We start from the raw sequence: 14039 nt of genomic DNA, 5'->3' as shown, positions 1-14039 counted from the left end.
TTATAAGGCAAGAAATCCCACTTGTTAAACCTGACAGGGCACACCTGTGAAGTGGAAACCATTTCCGGTGACTACCTCTTGAAGCTCATCAAGAGAATGCCAAGAGTGTGCAAAGCAGTCATCAAAGCAAAAGGTGGCTACTTTGAAGAACCTAGAATATAAAACATATTTTCAGTTGTTTCACACTTTTTTGTTAAGTATATAATTCCACATGTGTTAATTCATAGTTTTGATGCCTTCAGTGTGAATGTCCAATTTTCATAGTTATGAAAATCCAGAAAATCTTTAAATGAGAAGGTGTGTCCAAACTTTTTGTCTGTACTGTATGTCTCTTAGGATGCCTGCATGTTGCTCCCTAACTGTTGGCAGCTTTATTTAGTATTGTGCGTTAGTGGCATCAGAAAGGGCACAGTATTACCAGAACTTAATGTTAGGCCATGGCCCCACTATCAGTATTTGGTTGGTATTCGGTCAGTATTTTTCCTCAGGAGTGGGAGCCAAAACCAGGTGAGGAACACGCAGAGAAAAGGTATAATAGAAACAAGTGCACCAATTCTGCATTTATCACCCACTCCTGGTTTTGGCTCCCACTCCTGAGAAAAAATACTAACCGAATACGGACCAAATACTGATACTGGGGCGGTGACTTTAGTGTGAAAAACATAATCATTGGCAAAAACCATTAAGGTAAAAAGCATATCACTCAGTGATATAAATTACAATATTTTCCCTTTGATACTCAGGGTGCCTAAACATAATCTGTTGTATTTGAAAGTGACCCATGACCTATAGAAGATTGGAACCATTGCTTTATAGTAACTCACCATTATTGTGATTATAGATGTTCAGACAACCCATTTAACTACAAACAAAACATTTATCCCACGTGGTGTATATTAAAAGTAGAAACAGCAAGCATGACATAAATCATTCTCTCACAGAAGAAAATATACTGGTAATATCAATTACAAAGCAAGGCACTCAGTACAAAAGTTACTCTTATCTGCCAAAAAAGTGTTTTCTCAACCATGTTCTGCATGTACTCAACTTGTTTTTATGTAAAAGATTATATTGTTAGACATTGATACTATAGAGTGATTTCTCTAGCTCAAAAGAAAAGCAATGCAGTGACTCAACAGAATTCCATTTCGAACTTTAGATTTGAATAAATTAACAATGTGATCACTAGGTCCAGACCATTGAGATGATGTTGATCTACTTTAAGTTTTGCAGAGAACTTAATCATAATTCTTGCCATAATAATAAGACAAAAACTGTTAAATGTTTAGCAGTAATCTGACTGGTTGCTATGACCAACAGCTCTTCTCTTCTATGAACTATATTTTGAAACTCAGTAAAATTTGCACGTGTGGCTTGCTGACTAGGTTCAGATTCACTAAATATATATATATATACATATATATATATATGTATATATATATATATATATATATATATATATATACATACACTACCATTCAAAAGTTTGGGGTCATTTAGAAATTTCATTATTTTTGAAAGAAAAGCACATTTTTTTTCAATGAAGATAACATTAAATGAATCAGAAATACACGCTATACATTGATAATGTGGTAAATGACTATTATAGCTGCAAACGTCTTGTTTTTATTGCAATATCTACATAGGTGTATAGAGGCCCATTTCCAACAACCAACACTCCAGTCTTTTAATGGTACATTGTGTTTGCTAACTGTGTAAGAAGGCTAATGGATGTTTAGAAAACCCTAGAAAACCCTTGCACAAGTATGTTAGCTCAGCTGAAAACGGTTTTGCTGATTTAAGAAGCTATAAAATTGACCTTCCTTTGAGCTAGTTAAGAATCTGAAGCATTACATTTGTTTGTTCTATGAAACTCTCAAAATGGCCAGAAAAAGAGAACTTTCATGTGAAACTCTACAGTCTATTCTTGTTCTTAGAAATGAAGGCTATGCCATGCGAGAAGTTGCCAAGAAACTGAAGATTTCCTACAATGGTGTGTACTACTCCCTTCGGAGGAGAGCACAAACAGGCTCTAACCAGAGTAGAAAGAGAAGTGGGAGGCCCCGCTGCACAACTGAGCAACAAGACAAGTACATTAGAGTCTCTAGTTTGAGAAATCTATGCCTCACAGCTCTTCAACTGGCAGCTTCATTAAATAGTACAAGCAAAACGTGTCAAAGTCTACAGTGAAGAGGCGACTTTGGAATGCTGGCCTTCAGGGCAAAGTGGCAAAGAAAAACCCATATCCGAGACTGGCTAATAAAAGGAAAATATTAATATGGGCCAAAGAACACAGACATTGGACAGAGGAAGATTGGAAAACAGTTTTATGGACAGACAAATCAAAGTTTGAGGTGTTTGGATCACACAGAAGAACAATTGTGAGATGCAGAACAACTGAAAAGATGCCGGAAGAGTGCCTGATGCCATCTGTCAATGTGATGGTCTGGGGTTGCTTTGGTGCTGGTAAAGTGGGAGATTTGTACAATGTAAATGGGATTTTGAATAAGGAAGGCTATCACTCCATTTTGCAACGCTATGCCATACCCTGAGGACAGCGCTTGATTGAAGCCAATTTCATCCTACAACAGGACAATGACCCAAAGCACACCTCCAAATTATGCATGAACTATTTAGGGAAGAAGCGGGAAGCTGGTATTCTATCTGTAATGGAGTGGCCATCGCAGTCACCAGATCTCAACCCCATTGAGCTGTTGTGGGAGCAGCTTGACCGTATGGTACGCAAAAAGTGCCCATCAAGCCAATCCAACTTGTGGGAGGGGCTTCAGGAAACATGGGGTGAAATTTCTCAAGATTACCTCAGCAAATTAACAGCTAGAATGCCAAAGGTCTGCAATGCTGTAATTGCTGCAAAGGGAGCATTCTTTGACGAAAGCAAAATTTGAAGGAGAAAATTATTCTTTCTAATAAAAATCATTATTTCTAACCTTGTCAATGTCTGGACTATATTTTCTAATCATTTTGCAACTCATTTGATAAATAAAAGTATGAGTTTTCATGGAAAACACAAAATTTTCTGGGTGACCCCAAACTTTTGAACGGTAGTTTATATATATATACATATAATGAAAATGAAATATATCTGTTAATAAACATCTCAGATTTTTGCAGATGTAAGTACTTATCCATATATCACTATCATGTGGTCCTAACTCAAGTAACAATTAAGAAAGATGGATAAGTATGTACCTCCGCTATTATCCACCTAGTGCTTAACTTGATGTTCCTTTGCTTTGGAGCAACCTTGTTACTCTTTTCGAACATGATTTTTATTTCTGCCTCCCTCCCAGTATAGCCAGTATAATGAGAAAAGGTAGAGGGCAAAACATACTAGAAAATCAAAATGGTACATAAGACCAGCAAACACCACAAACATTATAAAACAGAAGACTTTAGAGCTTACGTGACCCATATTTATGGGCTCTGTGGCCATTGCGCCAGACAGAATCTGCTGGTCAGGACATGTGTGATCATGCTGATAATACTCTATATCCTGTAGCTCACTCTGTTGTTCTGCTTCTAGACATTGACTATGCTCTTCATCCTCATGTTCACTGATGAAAATAGATGGCCCCACATATCCCTCCTCCATTTTATCCCGCACATCTATGTTTGCTATGTCTTCTGTAAAAACCAGTTGTGCAACATTAGTGAAATCTACAGTCTCCTTTTCAATTGCAACATCCTCCTCTGTAATTACATCTAGAACTTGCCTCAGTGCTGTAAAAGAATTGCTTGACTTTGCACTCGGAAAATCATTATCTACCACAAAGTCTCCAACTAAGCCATCTGACCTGATTTCATAATGCTCTAATTCATTTTTTCCTCTGGAAATATATGTAGCACCCCCATAATGTATACTTTCTGTAGGTAAATTAGAAATATTACATTTTTTTAATGTACTCTCCTCTGTTAAACTTTCAACCCCCTGTGTATCAATAGATACAATGTTATCACTGTTGACCTCAATGTTCTTCTCTGATACTGTTTCTTCTGATTTCTCATCAGACCCCTGTTGTGCTCTTACATTTTCACCAATATCCATATAGGAGCCTTTGCTACCCTGTCTATCTTGAGCACTTGTTTGACTTTGACCTTTCTCTTCTGTTATCTTAGCAATGATGACCTTGTGTCCCTGTGTCTGCTCACTTGGAAGAGTTCCAAGCATTGCATTCCATTCATGAAATGTGCTTTGGGTCACATTTTCATCTGCAGCACAAGCTATTGATGGTGAGCAGTCAAGCACTGATGATTCTTTTTCGGAATCATAACCTGCATGTACAGCTTTATCTTTGTCATCTTTGTCATCAAAAACCTGTATTTGCTTATCTACTTTAACACAGTGACTTTCTTGGGTTGTACTATAATACTGTTTGTCCAATGTAGCAGGTTTAATAACATCTGAATCATTTTCCTCTGCAGTAGTAATGTATTGTTTGTTGGGTTCAGTGATATTTTCTACACTTTTTGTATCTTGGCAAGGGGAAATAGTAAGGTTTGTATTTTCAGTTGCTTCCTCTTGTCCTTTGAACCTCACCTGGTCATCTCTGAACAAGTAAGCATCACCTGAAGATGTAAACCCACAAATCTTTTCAGTTGGTTCTGTATTTTCCTTTTCAATGACATTGCTAGCAGAAGATTTACAATTATAGAAAAGATTTTGGAATTCTTCATGCTGTGAAAATAACATGGGATGCTCTTGCTCTGTATGTTCGGCTGTTGCTGGCAGGAGAGTGTCATTCTCAATTGTTTCGCTTTTACTTTTCTCACTTTGCTCATCTTTTATTCCCTTTGTGTCTTGAGTTGAAAAGTATGGTAAAGTAACTATACTGTGGCTATAATTTGGATTGGCATTATCATCCAAAACTTCTGCTATCTCTGTTAACTGTGTGGAGTCAGCTTGTATAACAAATGGAGCTTCTGATATTTTTAGACAGCTGTCACTTATGGAGTCCTTACTTTCCTCTACAGTTGATGACCATTGACATGGTTCCTGGTTTAATATCTCATCTAAAGTTACTGGTGAGATTTTTTCCTGTTCAATTAACACTGAGCCATGTAAATATAATTCTGTTTTTTCACTTTCATCCAAATCTTCCTGTGTTCTTGTGAGCTCTTTGTAATGTCCAGAATGATGATCGCTGCTTAACAAAGAGATGAAGTCTTCCATCTCCTTAGATGCGGTGACCTCAGTGGTTGGAAGATATTCCTCACTATGATCACATTCTTTTGGCTGTTGTGAATTATAGTCTGATATGCCAGTATAAGTATTCTTCAGATATGGAATTTCTTCATCCAGTTGTTGATCAGCTGTTAAAATGGAGTTTTCTGAAAACCCAGGACTGTATTTTTCTTCAGAAGAAGTAATTCTGGCATTCATCAGTCGCTGACTTAGCTGGGATTTAAAAAAACACAAAACATAAAATTAAAAGGATCAGTAAATATTGTTCATTATAAAAATTCACTTATAGAAACAAACAAAATCATGTTGAAGAGATATGGGATAATCTGAATTTCTAAACAGATGCAACCATGCTCCTGTAATTTTAAAAGTAGGGTAACAATCAAGCAGTTAGACACATTTTATCTTTTAGGATGCAACGAACGGTTATGTGAGGGTAGTACACATTCATCGTTCTTCATTGACCTATGTATAACAAGCCAGTTAATATTTATCAGTAAATCTTCATAAGGAATAAATCACCTAGATTCATACCTGTCATTATATCCTAGCCACTCTGAATGTTGCCCATGGTGCGTGTAGGAGAAGTTTTGCAGCTCATGCGAGTAAGGGCTGCATTTGCCTGGGCTTGATAGCTGAGGGAATTGAATGCACTTGGCTTAATTCAATATAGACTGTAGCAGTATTAAAATATGTCTTAATCTAAACCTTCATGCATATATACTTATTTTCCGAAAACATTAAAAAAAAGTCCTAATCGTCGTATTGTTTAATTATTAAGTTCATTTTTTTTACAAAAAAAGATTTCCAATAACTCATACTTGAGCTTATACTTGTTTTGTTTGTATATTGAAGCAGGTCCCAATACAAACTGCATACATTGTTACATCTATAAAACTCTTAGACTTGATGAGGCTGATGTACTTGTTTTGAAAATATATGTCAGAAAAAATATATGTAATCTTTTTTGAAGATTAAACTCAAACTCGTAATTGGTAGCGCCTCCCTCCTCCCTGCTGCTGTTAAAATCTCATAATTTTCAGATCATGCTGCAGCTGTCAATCAGCCTGGGTGAGCAGAGACTGAATACATTTCGTTTCGTAAGCTCTCTCACTTTTTATTCAATTTTTACTTCAGAATCATACAACCTTTCTAACATGAGCTTTCAAAATTCATCAGATTTAAAGAGAATCGGTCACAAGATATTTGATACCTAATCTGAGAGCAGCATCATGTAGAGACAGAGACCATGATTCCAGAGATGGTCACTTACTGGGCTGCTTAGTATAGTTTTGACAAAATCACTGTATTATCAGCAGGAGATTATCACTAGTGTTGAGCCAACACCGTTGTGTTCGGGTTCGGTTAGTCGAACACCGGGATGTTCATGGAACTGTTCGTGGAACACCGTCGAACACCGTCGAACACTGTTAAAACCAATGGCAGGCAAACAAAAACACATAGAAACCACCTTCAAAGGTGTCCAAAAGCTGACAAACTGCTCAGAAGACACTCTCTTTAAAAAAGCCGGCCGGCAATTCAGCAGCGGCATACACCGGTACCCGACAATGTAGACAAGAAGGAATAGAGCATCACACATAGATTAGATAGATAGAAACATGTCAGTCACATATATAAGAAGTACAGTGACAGTGTTGGTTACTGTACTTGTCATTTAGTGTTAAAGGATTTATTAAAAAAAATATTAGTGTTTTCATGCACCGTCTCTTTAAAAAAGCCAGCCCGCAATTCAGCATCGGTACCCGACAATCTATAACAGAAAGAATAGAGCATCACACATAGATTAGATAGATAGAAACATGTCAGTCACATATATAAGAAATACAGTGATAGTGTTGATTACTGTACTTGTCATTTAGTGTTAAAATAAAGGATTTATTAAAAAAAAAATTGGCGTGGGGTTCCCCGTAATTTTAGCCTCTAGCGGAGGTTAAGCAGACGGCTGGGGCAGATGTTTGAAGCCTGGGAAGGGGGTAATACCCACGGAGCTTCCCAGGCTACTAATATCAGCCCACAGCTGAATACCTAGCCATTACTAGCTATTAAAATGGGGGACCCCCAAAAAAATGACGTGGCGTCCCCCCTATTTTAATAGCTAGCAAAGGCTAGGCAGACAGCTGGGGGCTGATATTAATAGCCCAGGAAGGGTGCCATGAACATTGGCCCCCTCCCAGGCTAGAAATACTAGCCGTCAGCTGCCCCAGAAATGGCGCCTCCATAGGATGCGCCAATTCTGCCACTTAGCCTCGCTCTTCTCATTGCCCTGTAGCGGTGGCAGTGGGGTAATAGGGCTGGGGTTGATGTCAGCTTATAATGCCAGCTGACATCAAGCCCAGGTTAGTAATGGAGAGGCGTCTATAAGACACCCCCGTGCATGAGGTGAGCTGAGTTCATTGGACATGACCTCGGCTCATCTTTATGCCGTCACAGCCAGACACTGAGAAGCGCAAGCATGCCTGCGCTTCTCAGTGTCTGCGGCATGGCAAGCTGGATGGCAGCGTTCAGCTGCGGTCCAGCCTGTCATGTGAATGTAGCAGAGCTGAAGCTGTCGTGGGAACCATGGAAAGGTAAGGATGATGTTGCTTTATTATTTTACTTTTATTGCAGGAGATCGTTGGCTTCAGCTGGAATGGGCGTGATGGTAAGTATGGTTTAATTTAGAACAATAAAGATTTGTGTCTTTATTTCAATTAAAGGACTTTATTCTGGGTGTTTGTGTTTTATTTTTAACTTTGACTATGGGGTTAGTAATGGGGGTGTCTTATAGACGCCTCTCCATTACTAACCTGAGCTTGATGTCAGCTGGCATTATAAGCTGACATCAACCCCAGCCCTATTACCCCACTGCCACCGCTACAGGGCAGTAGGAAGAGCGAGGCTAAGTGCCAGAATTGGCGCATCTTGTGGATGCGCCATTTCTGGGGCAGCTGACGGCTGGTGTTTCTAGCCTGGGAGGGGGCCAATATTCATGGCACCCTTCCTGGGCTATTAATATCAGCTCCCAGCTATCTGCCTAGCCTTTGCTAGCTATTAAAATAGGGGGGACCCCACGTCATTTTTTTTGGGGTCCCCCATTTTAATAGCTAGTAAAGGCTGGGTATTCAGCTGGGGGCTGATATTAGTAGCCTGGGAAGCTCCGTGGGTATTACCCCCTTCCCAGGCTTCAAAGATCTGCCCCAGCCGTCTGCTTAACCTCCGCTAGAGACTAAAATTACGGGGAGCCCCACGCCAATTTTTTTTTTAATAAATCCTTTATTTTAACACTAAATGACAAGTACAGTAATCAACACTATCACTGTACTTCTTATATATGTGACTGACATGTTTCTATCTATCTAATCTATGTGTGATGCTCTATTCTTTCTGTTATAAATTGTCGGGTACTGATGCTGAATTGCTGGCCGGCTTTTTAAAGAGACGGTGCATGAAAACACTAATATTTTTTTTAATAAATCCTTTAACACTAAATGACAAGTACAGTAACCAACACTGTCACTGTACTTATTATATATGTGACTGACATGTTTCTATCTATCTAATCTATGTGTGATACTCTATTCTTTCGGTTCTAAATTGTCGGGTACCGGTGTATGCCGCTGCTGAATTGCCGGCTTTTCATGTTTCACTGTGAGCACTGTTCCCATCGATTTGGGCAACCACTGTAATGCCACAACCACCATGGCTGTGGCATTACAGTGAGTGGCAGACAATCCCTGCATGATTGGTTCTCTAAATAGCGCCAGACATGCAGGACACGCTTTTGGTGCACGAACAGTTATCGAACATAACCTGAAACAGCCGAATTTTTTGCAAATCGTTCGCGTTCGTCGAACGACTCGAACACCGCCCAAAACAGCTTGAATTTGAGATTGGCGAACAGTTCGAGTCGAACAACGCTCATCTCTAATTATCACTAGAGGACTAGTAAATCTGCTGCCAGGTAGTCAAGCATATTCATGAGCTTTGTATAACCCCGCCCCCACCACTGATTGGCAGCTTTCTGTGTACACTATACACAGGCAGACAGCTGCCAATCAGTATTGTGGGTGGAGTTTTACAGAGCTCAGCATTCAGAAAACTGGTAGAGCTGCAGCAGATAAACCAGTGTTTCTCCATTACCCGCATTTTCATCCCCTCGTGGGTCTGCAGCAGCCTAAGCGTTATTAGTGGTTGTGTGCACACAACCCGACCAGGTGAGAGCTATCAAGTTTTTCTCTCAATATTGTTACCCAGATAAGACCCTATTTTTGTGCTTTGTGTCTTTCCAGTTCTCACTTTTCTTTAAAATGAACCTGAAGCTTCACCAGGTCCCCCAAACTGCCACTATGTGTGTAGTGCTACAATTGTACCCCTCCTAACAAGCCAATTTTATTGATTTCTTCAAACTACAAATATCTCTTTAATAACTGAAGTAGTGATATGCTCATTAATTGTGTGTATGTGTGGGGGGGGTACCAAAGACTAATCATCCCACTGATCCCTCTGCCCTCCAATATGCACATCGCCGACATCATCGTGAGGGGCCCATCATTGCCATGGTGACATGATGTCATCATGACGACATCCAGGTCACCAGGGTTAGCAAGCTAATTAGATCATGTGCAGAGCATGGTCTAACAAATTTGTGTATCAGCGCAGCACTGACAGCTATAAAGCATAACAACACTCCTGCCTTATCTACTATATAATCGGCTTATCCTGTCTGTCTGTCCATCCAGGAAATCCCGCGTCGCTGATTGGTCCGGACGTGGCCAATCAGCGACGTGGGATTTCAGAACAAGATGGCAGCCGTTAGCGGCTCATCTGCCACACGGAGGTCAGCGGCGATGCAGCTGGGAGATGACCGGCGCTAGCCGGTCATCTCCTGGCTGCTCGCAGCAGAAGTACCCCGACTGGCGGCCTAGGCGGCGCCGCTCCCTGGTCCTCCCTTCACACTTGCCGTCGGGAGATCAGCGGCCCTAGCCGCTGATCTCCCGACGGTAGCCGCATGGAGGTCAGCGGCGATACAGCCGGGAAGTAAGTGCACAGGCAGCGCCGCTCCCTGGTCCTCACTAACACGGTTCGCTGATTGGTCGCAGCCGCCGGCTGCGACCAATCAGCGATATTGGCGCAAAATTTAAAACACTGCTGTCCTGATTGGTCGCGGCCGGCGGCCGCCACCAATCAGCAACGAGCGCAGTCCGACTTTGAAACAAGCTTCACTGATTGGTCGCACCCGCCCGGCCGCGACCAATCAGCGATATTGGCGCGAAATTTAAAGCACTGCTTCTCTGATTGGTCGCGGCCAGCCGGCCACGACCAATCAGCAACTGGCGCAGCCCGGCCGCGAATTGGCAGCGGATTTGAAACACGCAGGCCACCGTCGGGAGATCAGCGGCGACACAGCCGGGAGATGACCGGTGCTAGCCGGTCATCTCCCGGCTGCTCACAGCAGAAGTACCCCGATCGGCGGCCTCGCTCCCCGGTCCTCCCTTCACACTTGCCGCGTGGTCAGCGATGTTGTCACAAGCAGTATTGACAACATGACGTAATTACAAAATTCATTAGGGGCCCCGGGGGGATACATTGGGGGGTTAATTTAAAGTAGTGCACAATCCATTTAAACACTGCTTCGCTGATTAGTCGTGCCCGGTCAGCCGCATACATATTCTAGAATACCCGATGCGTTAGAATCGGGCCACCATCTAGTATGCTTTATAACTGCGATCAGAGCTGTGAAAGTGAAAGTCACATACTGAGACTAAGTAAAAAAGATTAAAAAAAGTAAAACACAATTGTAAAAATATGCTTTAAAAATCACTAAATAATAAAATTAATAATAAAAAATAGATTGTACCAATAAATAAATATTTTTATGAAAGAAAAAAAAAAATAACAAAAAAAATACACATATTTTGGTACCGCAGCATCAGAAACACAATACACAAGCAAATCTCTCCCTGACGCAGCAGCACCTCTCCCTACACTGTCGGATTCCGGAGTGACTGTGACGAACATGGCGGCGCCAGGTCTGATATAGACCTGATGACGCTGTGCGGCCAGCCAATCACTGTAATGCCACAACCAGCATGGTTATGGCATTACAGTGAGTGGCAGGCAATCCCTGCATGTTGATTGGCGCTCTAAAGAGCGCCAAACATGCAGGGAGGGGACCCGAGCTCCCGCCGAGCAACCCCGGAAATACTCGGCGAGCGCCGAGCATCTCGAGCAGTGAGATGCTCGGGCGAGCACCGAGCAGTAGCGAGTAGTGTTGAGCGAGCACTAAAATGCTCGGGTGCTCGAAGCTCGGGCCGAGCTCGCCGTGATACTCGGGTGCTCGACCCGAGCAACGAGCCCAATGTTAGTCTATGGGAGACTCGAGCATTTTTGCGGTGGCACCCCCGGCAGTCTTTTAAAAGCCTAACAAGTGCCCAAAACGATAGTGACAGTGCTCAAATGACATGTGGACAGCATGGGGATCGCCCCAGGAAGCATTTCTGACCCCCAGGTCACTGCTGTCAACAACGTGGTCAGAGGTATTAAGCCACTTTTACAGGCTCACAATAAAACGAAAGTGAAACTTTTTTCCTGTGAAATATGTTAAGGAACATCCTTTCCAGGGAAAAGACTTGTGTATAAGTTAAAATAAATGACCAAAAACAAAAATACTTCTCCACACCTTCGGCTATGTTCACAAGTTGCATTTTTTATGCGTTTTTGCACTTTTGTATTGCTTTCAACTATGACAAATGCATTCACCGGGAAATGTCATTTTAATATTTTACAACCTTATCTGGCCATGTGCTGTGTGACACATGCATAAAGTGCTGAAAAGACATGGGAACAGCATGGGGAAGACCCCTGGAAGCATCTCTGACTCCCAGGTCACTGTTTAAAAGTGTGCCCATCATAAGTGATCCTTGCCGCATCAGAAGATGCAGACTTGCAACTATCCCCATGCAAGTTCTAGTCCCAGGGCAGTGTTCAATTGTACCTCCCCCATTCCTTGCAATACAAGTGCAAGTATGCAGCCTGCCACCCACCCACCCCCAGGCTGCAATACCATACTGCTTGCTTGCTTGAACATGAAATAGGGCCTTTTAGGCATGTGGAGGCGGAATCTGGCCACCACGTCATGGCTGTGTTGGCGGCCTGGAATCCATACTCAGTCCCCAGCCGCCCGGCGACCGGGTGTCCATACTCAGTCCCCAGCCGCCCCGCGGCCGAGTGTCCACACGGTCCCCAGCCGCCTGGGGGCAGTCGGGTGTCCATAAACGGTCCCCAGCCACCCCCATTTCTCCTTGGAACATCCCCCCACACACTTCTTAGCCCGGCCTGCTTTAGGCAGCATTGGACGAGCCCACCAGAGAACCAGACTCCTCCAGTGGGCCCTGACTTCTCCATCGGTGGAGTTGAGAGTGCCAAGGTGAGGAGCATGATGATGATGACAGAAGTTAGCATCTGCTATGTTTTCTTTTAATGCAAATGTAAGTGTGCAGCCTGCCACCCACCCACCCCCAGACTGCAATTCATACTGCTAGCTTGCACTTGAAATGGGGCCTTTTAATTTTGAGGAGGCCGAAGCTGGCCACTAACTCATGGCTGCTTCGGCAGCGAGGTATCCATACTCAGTCCCCAGCCACCCCTATTTGTCCTGGTGTGCCTTATACATAAGATTAAGTGCGTATACCAAAACATTACCTGTGCCCTCCCCAGTGCATTTAGTGGGAAGGAGAGCCTATTCCGCTGTAGTGTGTGCATGCCAAATCCCTGTTCATGGTACATGCGAAGATGCCTCCCACCTTGCACCTGTGGTTGCAGACTTGCAACTATCCCCATTCAAGTCCTTGTCCCAGGGCAGTGTTCAATTGTACCTCTCCCATTCCTTGCAATGCAAGCGCAAGTATGCAGCCTGCCACCCACCCACCCCCAGGCTGCAATACCATACTGCTTGCTTGCTTGCACTTTAAATTGGGCCTTTTAGGCATGTGGAGGCGGAATCTGGCCACCGCGCCATGGCTGTGTCGGCGGCCTGGTATCCATACTCAGTCCCCAGCCGCCTGGTGGCCGGGTGTCCCCGCTTGCTCCCCAGCCTCCAGGGGGTGTCCGGGTGTCCATACTCGGTCCCCAGCCACCCCTATTTGTACCGGTAACCTTTCCCACACTTTTCTTAGCCTGGCCTGCTTTAGGGCAGCATTGGCCGAGCCCACCGGACTATCAGACTCCTCCGGTGGGCCCTGGCTTCTCCATCAGGGGAGTTGAGAGTGCCAAGGTGAGGAGCATGATGAGGATGATAGAAGTTAGCATCTGCTTTGTTTTGTTGTACTGCAAGCGCATGTATGTAGTAGCGGCTAGGCCTGAGGAGGTCAGCGTTTTGGCGCATATCCTACCTCCTCCGAGGATTGCTGGATGTTTTCCTGCTACTATCCAAGTTCTATGACTCCCGTTAAAACAAAGCTTCAGGTGATAAATGATGGATGAGGTAGTGGCAAAGGAGAAAGAGCAGGAGGAACAGGGACCATTCACATCAATATCAGGCCAGTCAACCAGATATGTCTTGTAGGATATGTTTCTGTAACAAAAGGAGCGGTTCGGCTACACAGTTATAGGGCATACAGTGAGTGCAATGCCTACCAAAAATTCCGAGGCACTCCAATGCCCCTTGGAAATGACATGGAGGTCAGAGGGCGTTAACTAAACCTTTTTTTCCATTTATAGCAACTGGGTCTCCTGTGCACTGTTGGCCTAAGCAGTGAATGGAATGCTTTCCAAAAATTATGAGGTACTGCAATGCCCCTTACAAGAGCCATGTGTGGCACCCCAGGGGTCTGGTCAC

The 14039-nt window shown here is 43.2% G+C and overlaps 1 protein-coding gene across 1 annotated transcript in view; it reads right to left on the bottom strand.

Annotated features, from left to right (window-relative positions):
* Positions 1 to 264: 264 nt before the first annotated feature.
* Positions 265 to 14039, bottom strand: part of PPP1R3A (protein phosphatase 1 regulatory subunit 3A) — a 203910-nt gene continuing 190135 nt past the window's right edge. The window contains exon 4 of the mRNA XM_073651950.1: positions 265 to 5416. Coding sequence (XP_073508051.1) covers positions 3269 to 5416 — 2148 coding nt within the window. The 3' untranslated portion in view covers positions 265 to 3268. The remainder of the gene's footprint in view (positions 5417 to 14039) is intronic.

The sequence above is a fragment of the Phyllobates terribilis genome, unplaced genomic scaffold, assembly GCF_046119375.1.
Source record: "Phyllobates terribilis strain yellow unplaced genomic scaffold, ASM4611937v1 Scaffold_11__3_contigs__length_659146591, whole genome shotgun sequence".
NCBI lineage: Eukaryota > Metazoa > Chordata > Amphibia > Anura > Dendrobatidae > Phyllobates > Phyllobates terribilis.
This window is presented reverse-complemented; position numbering and strand designations above follow the sequence as displayed.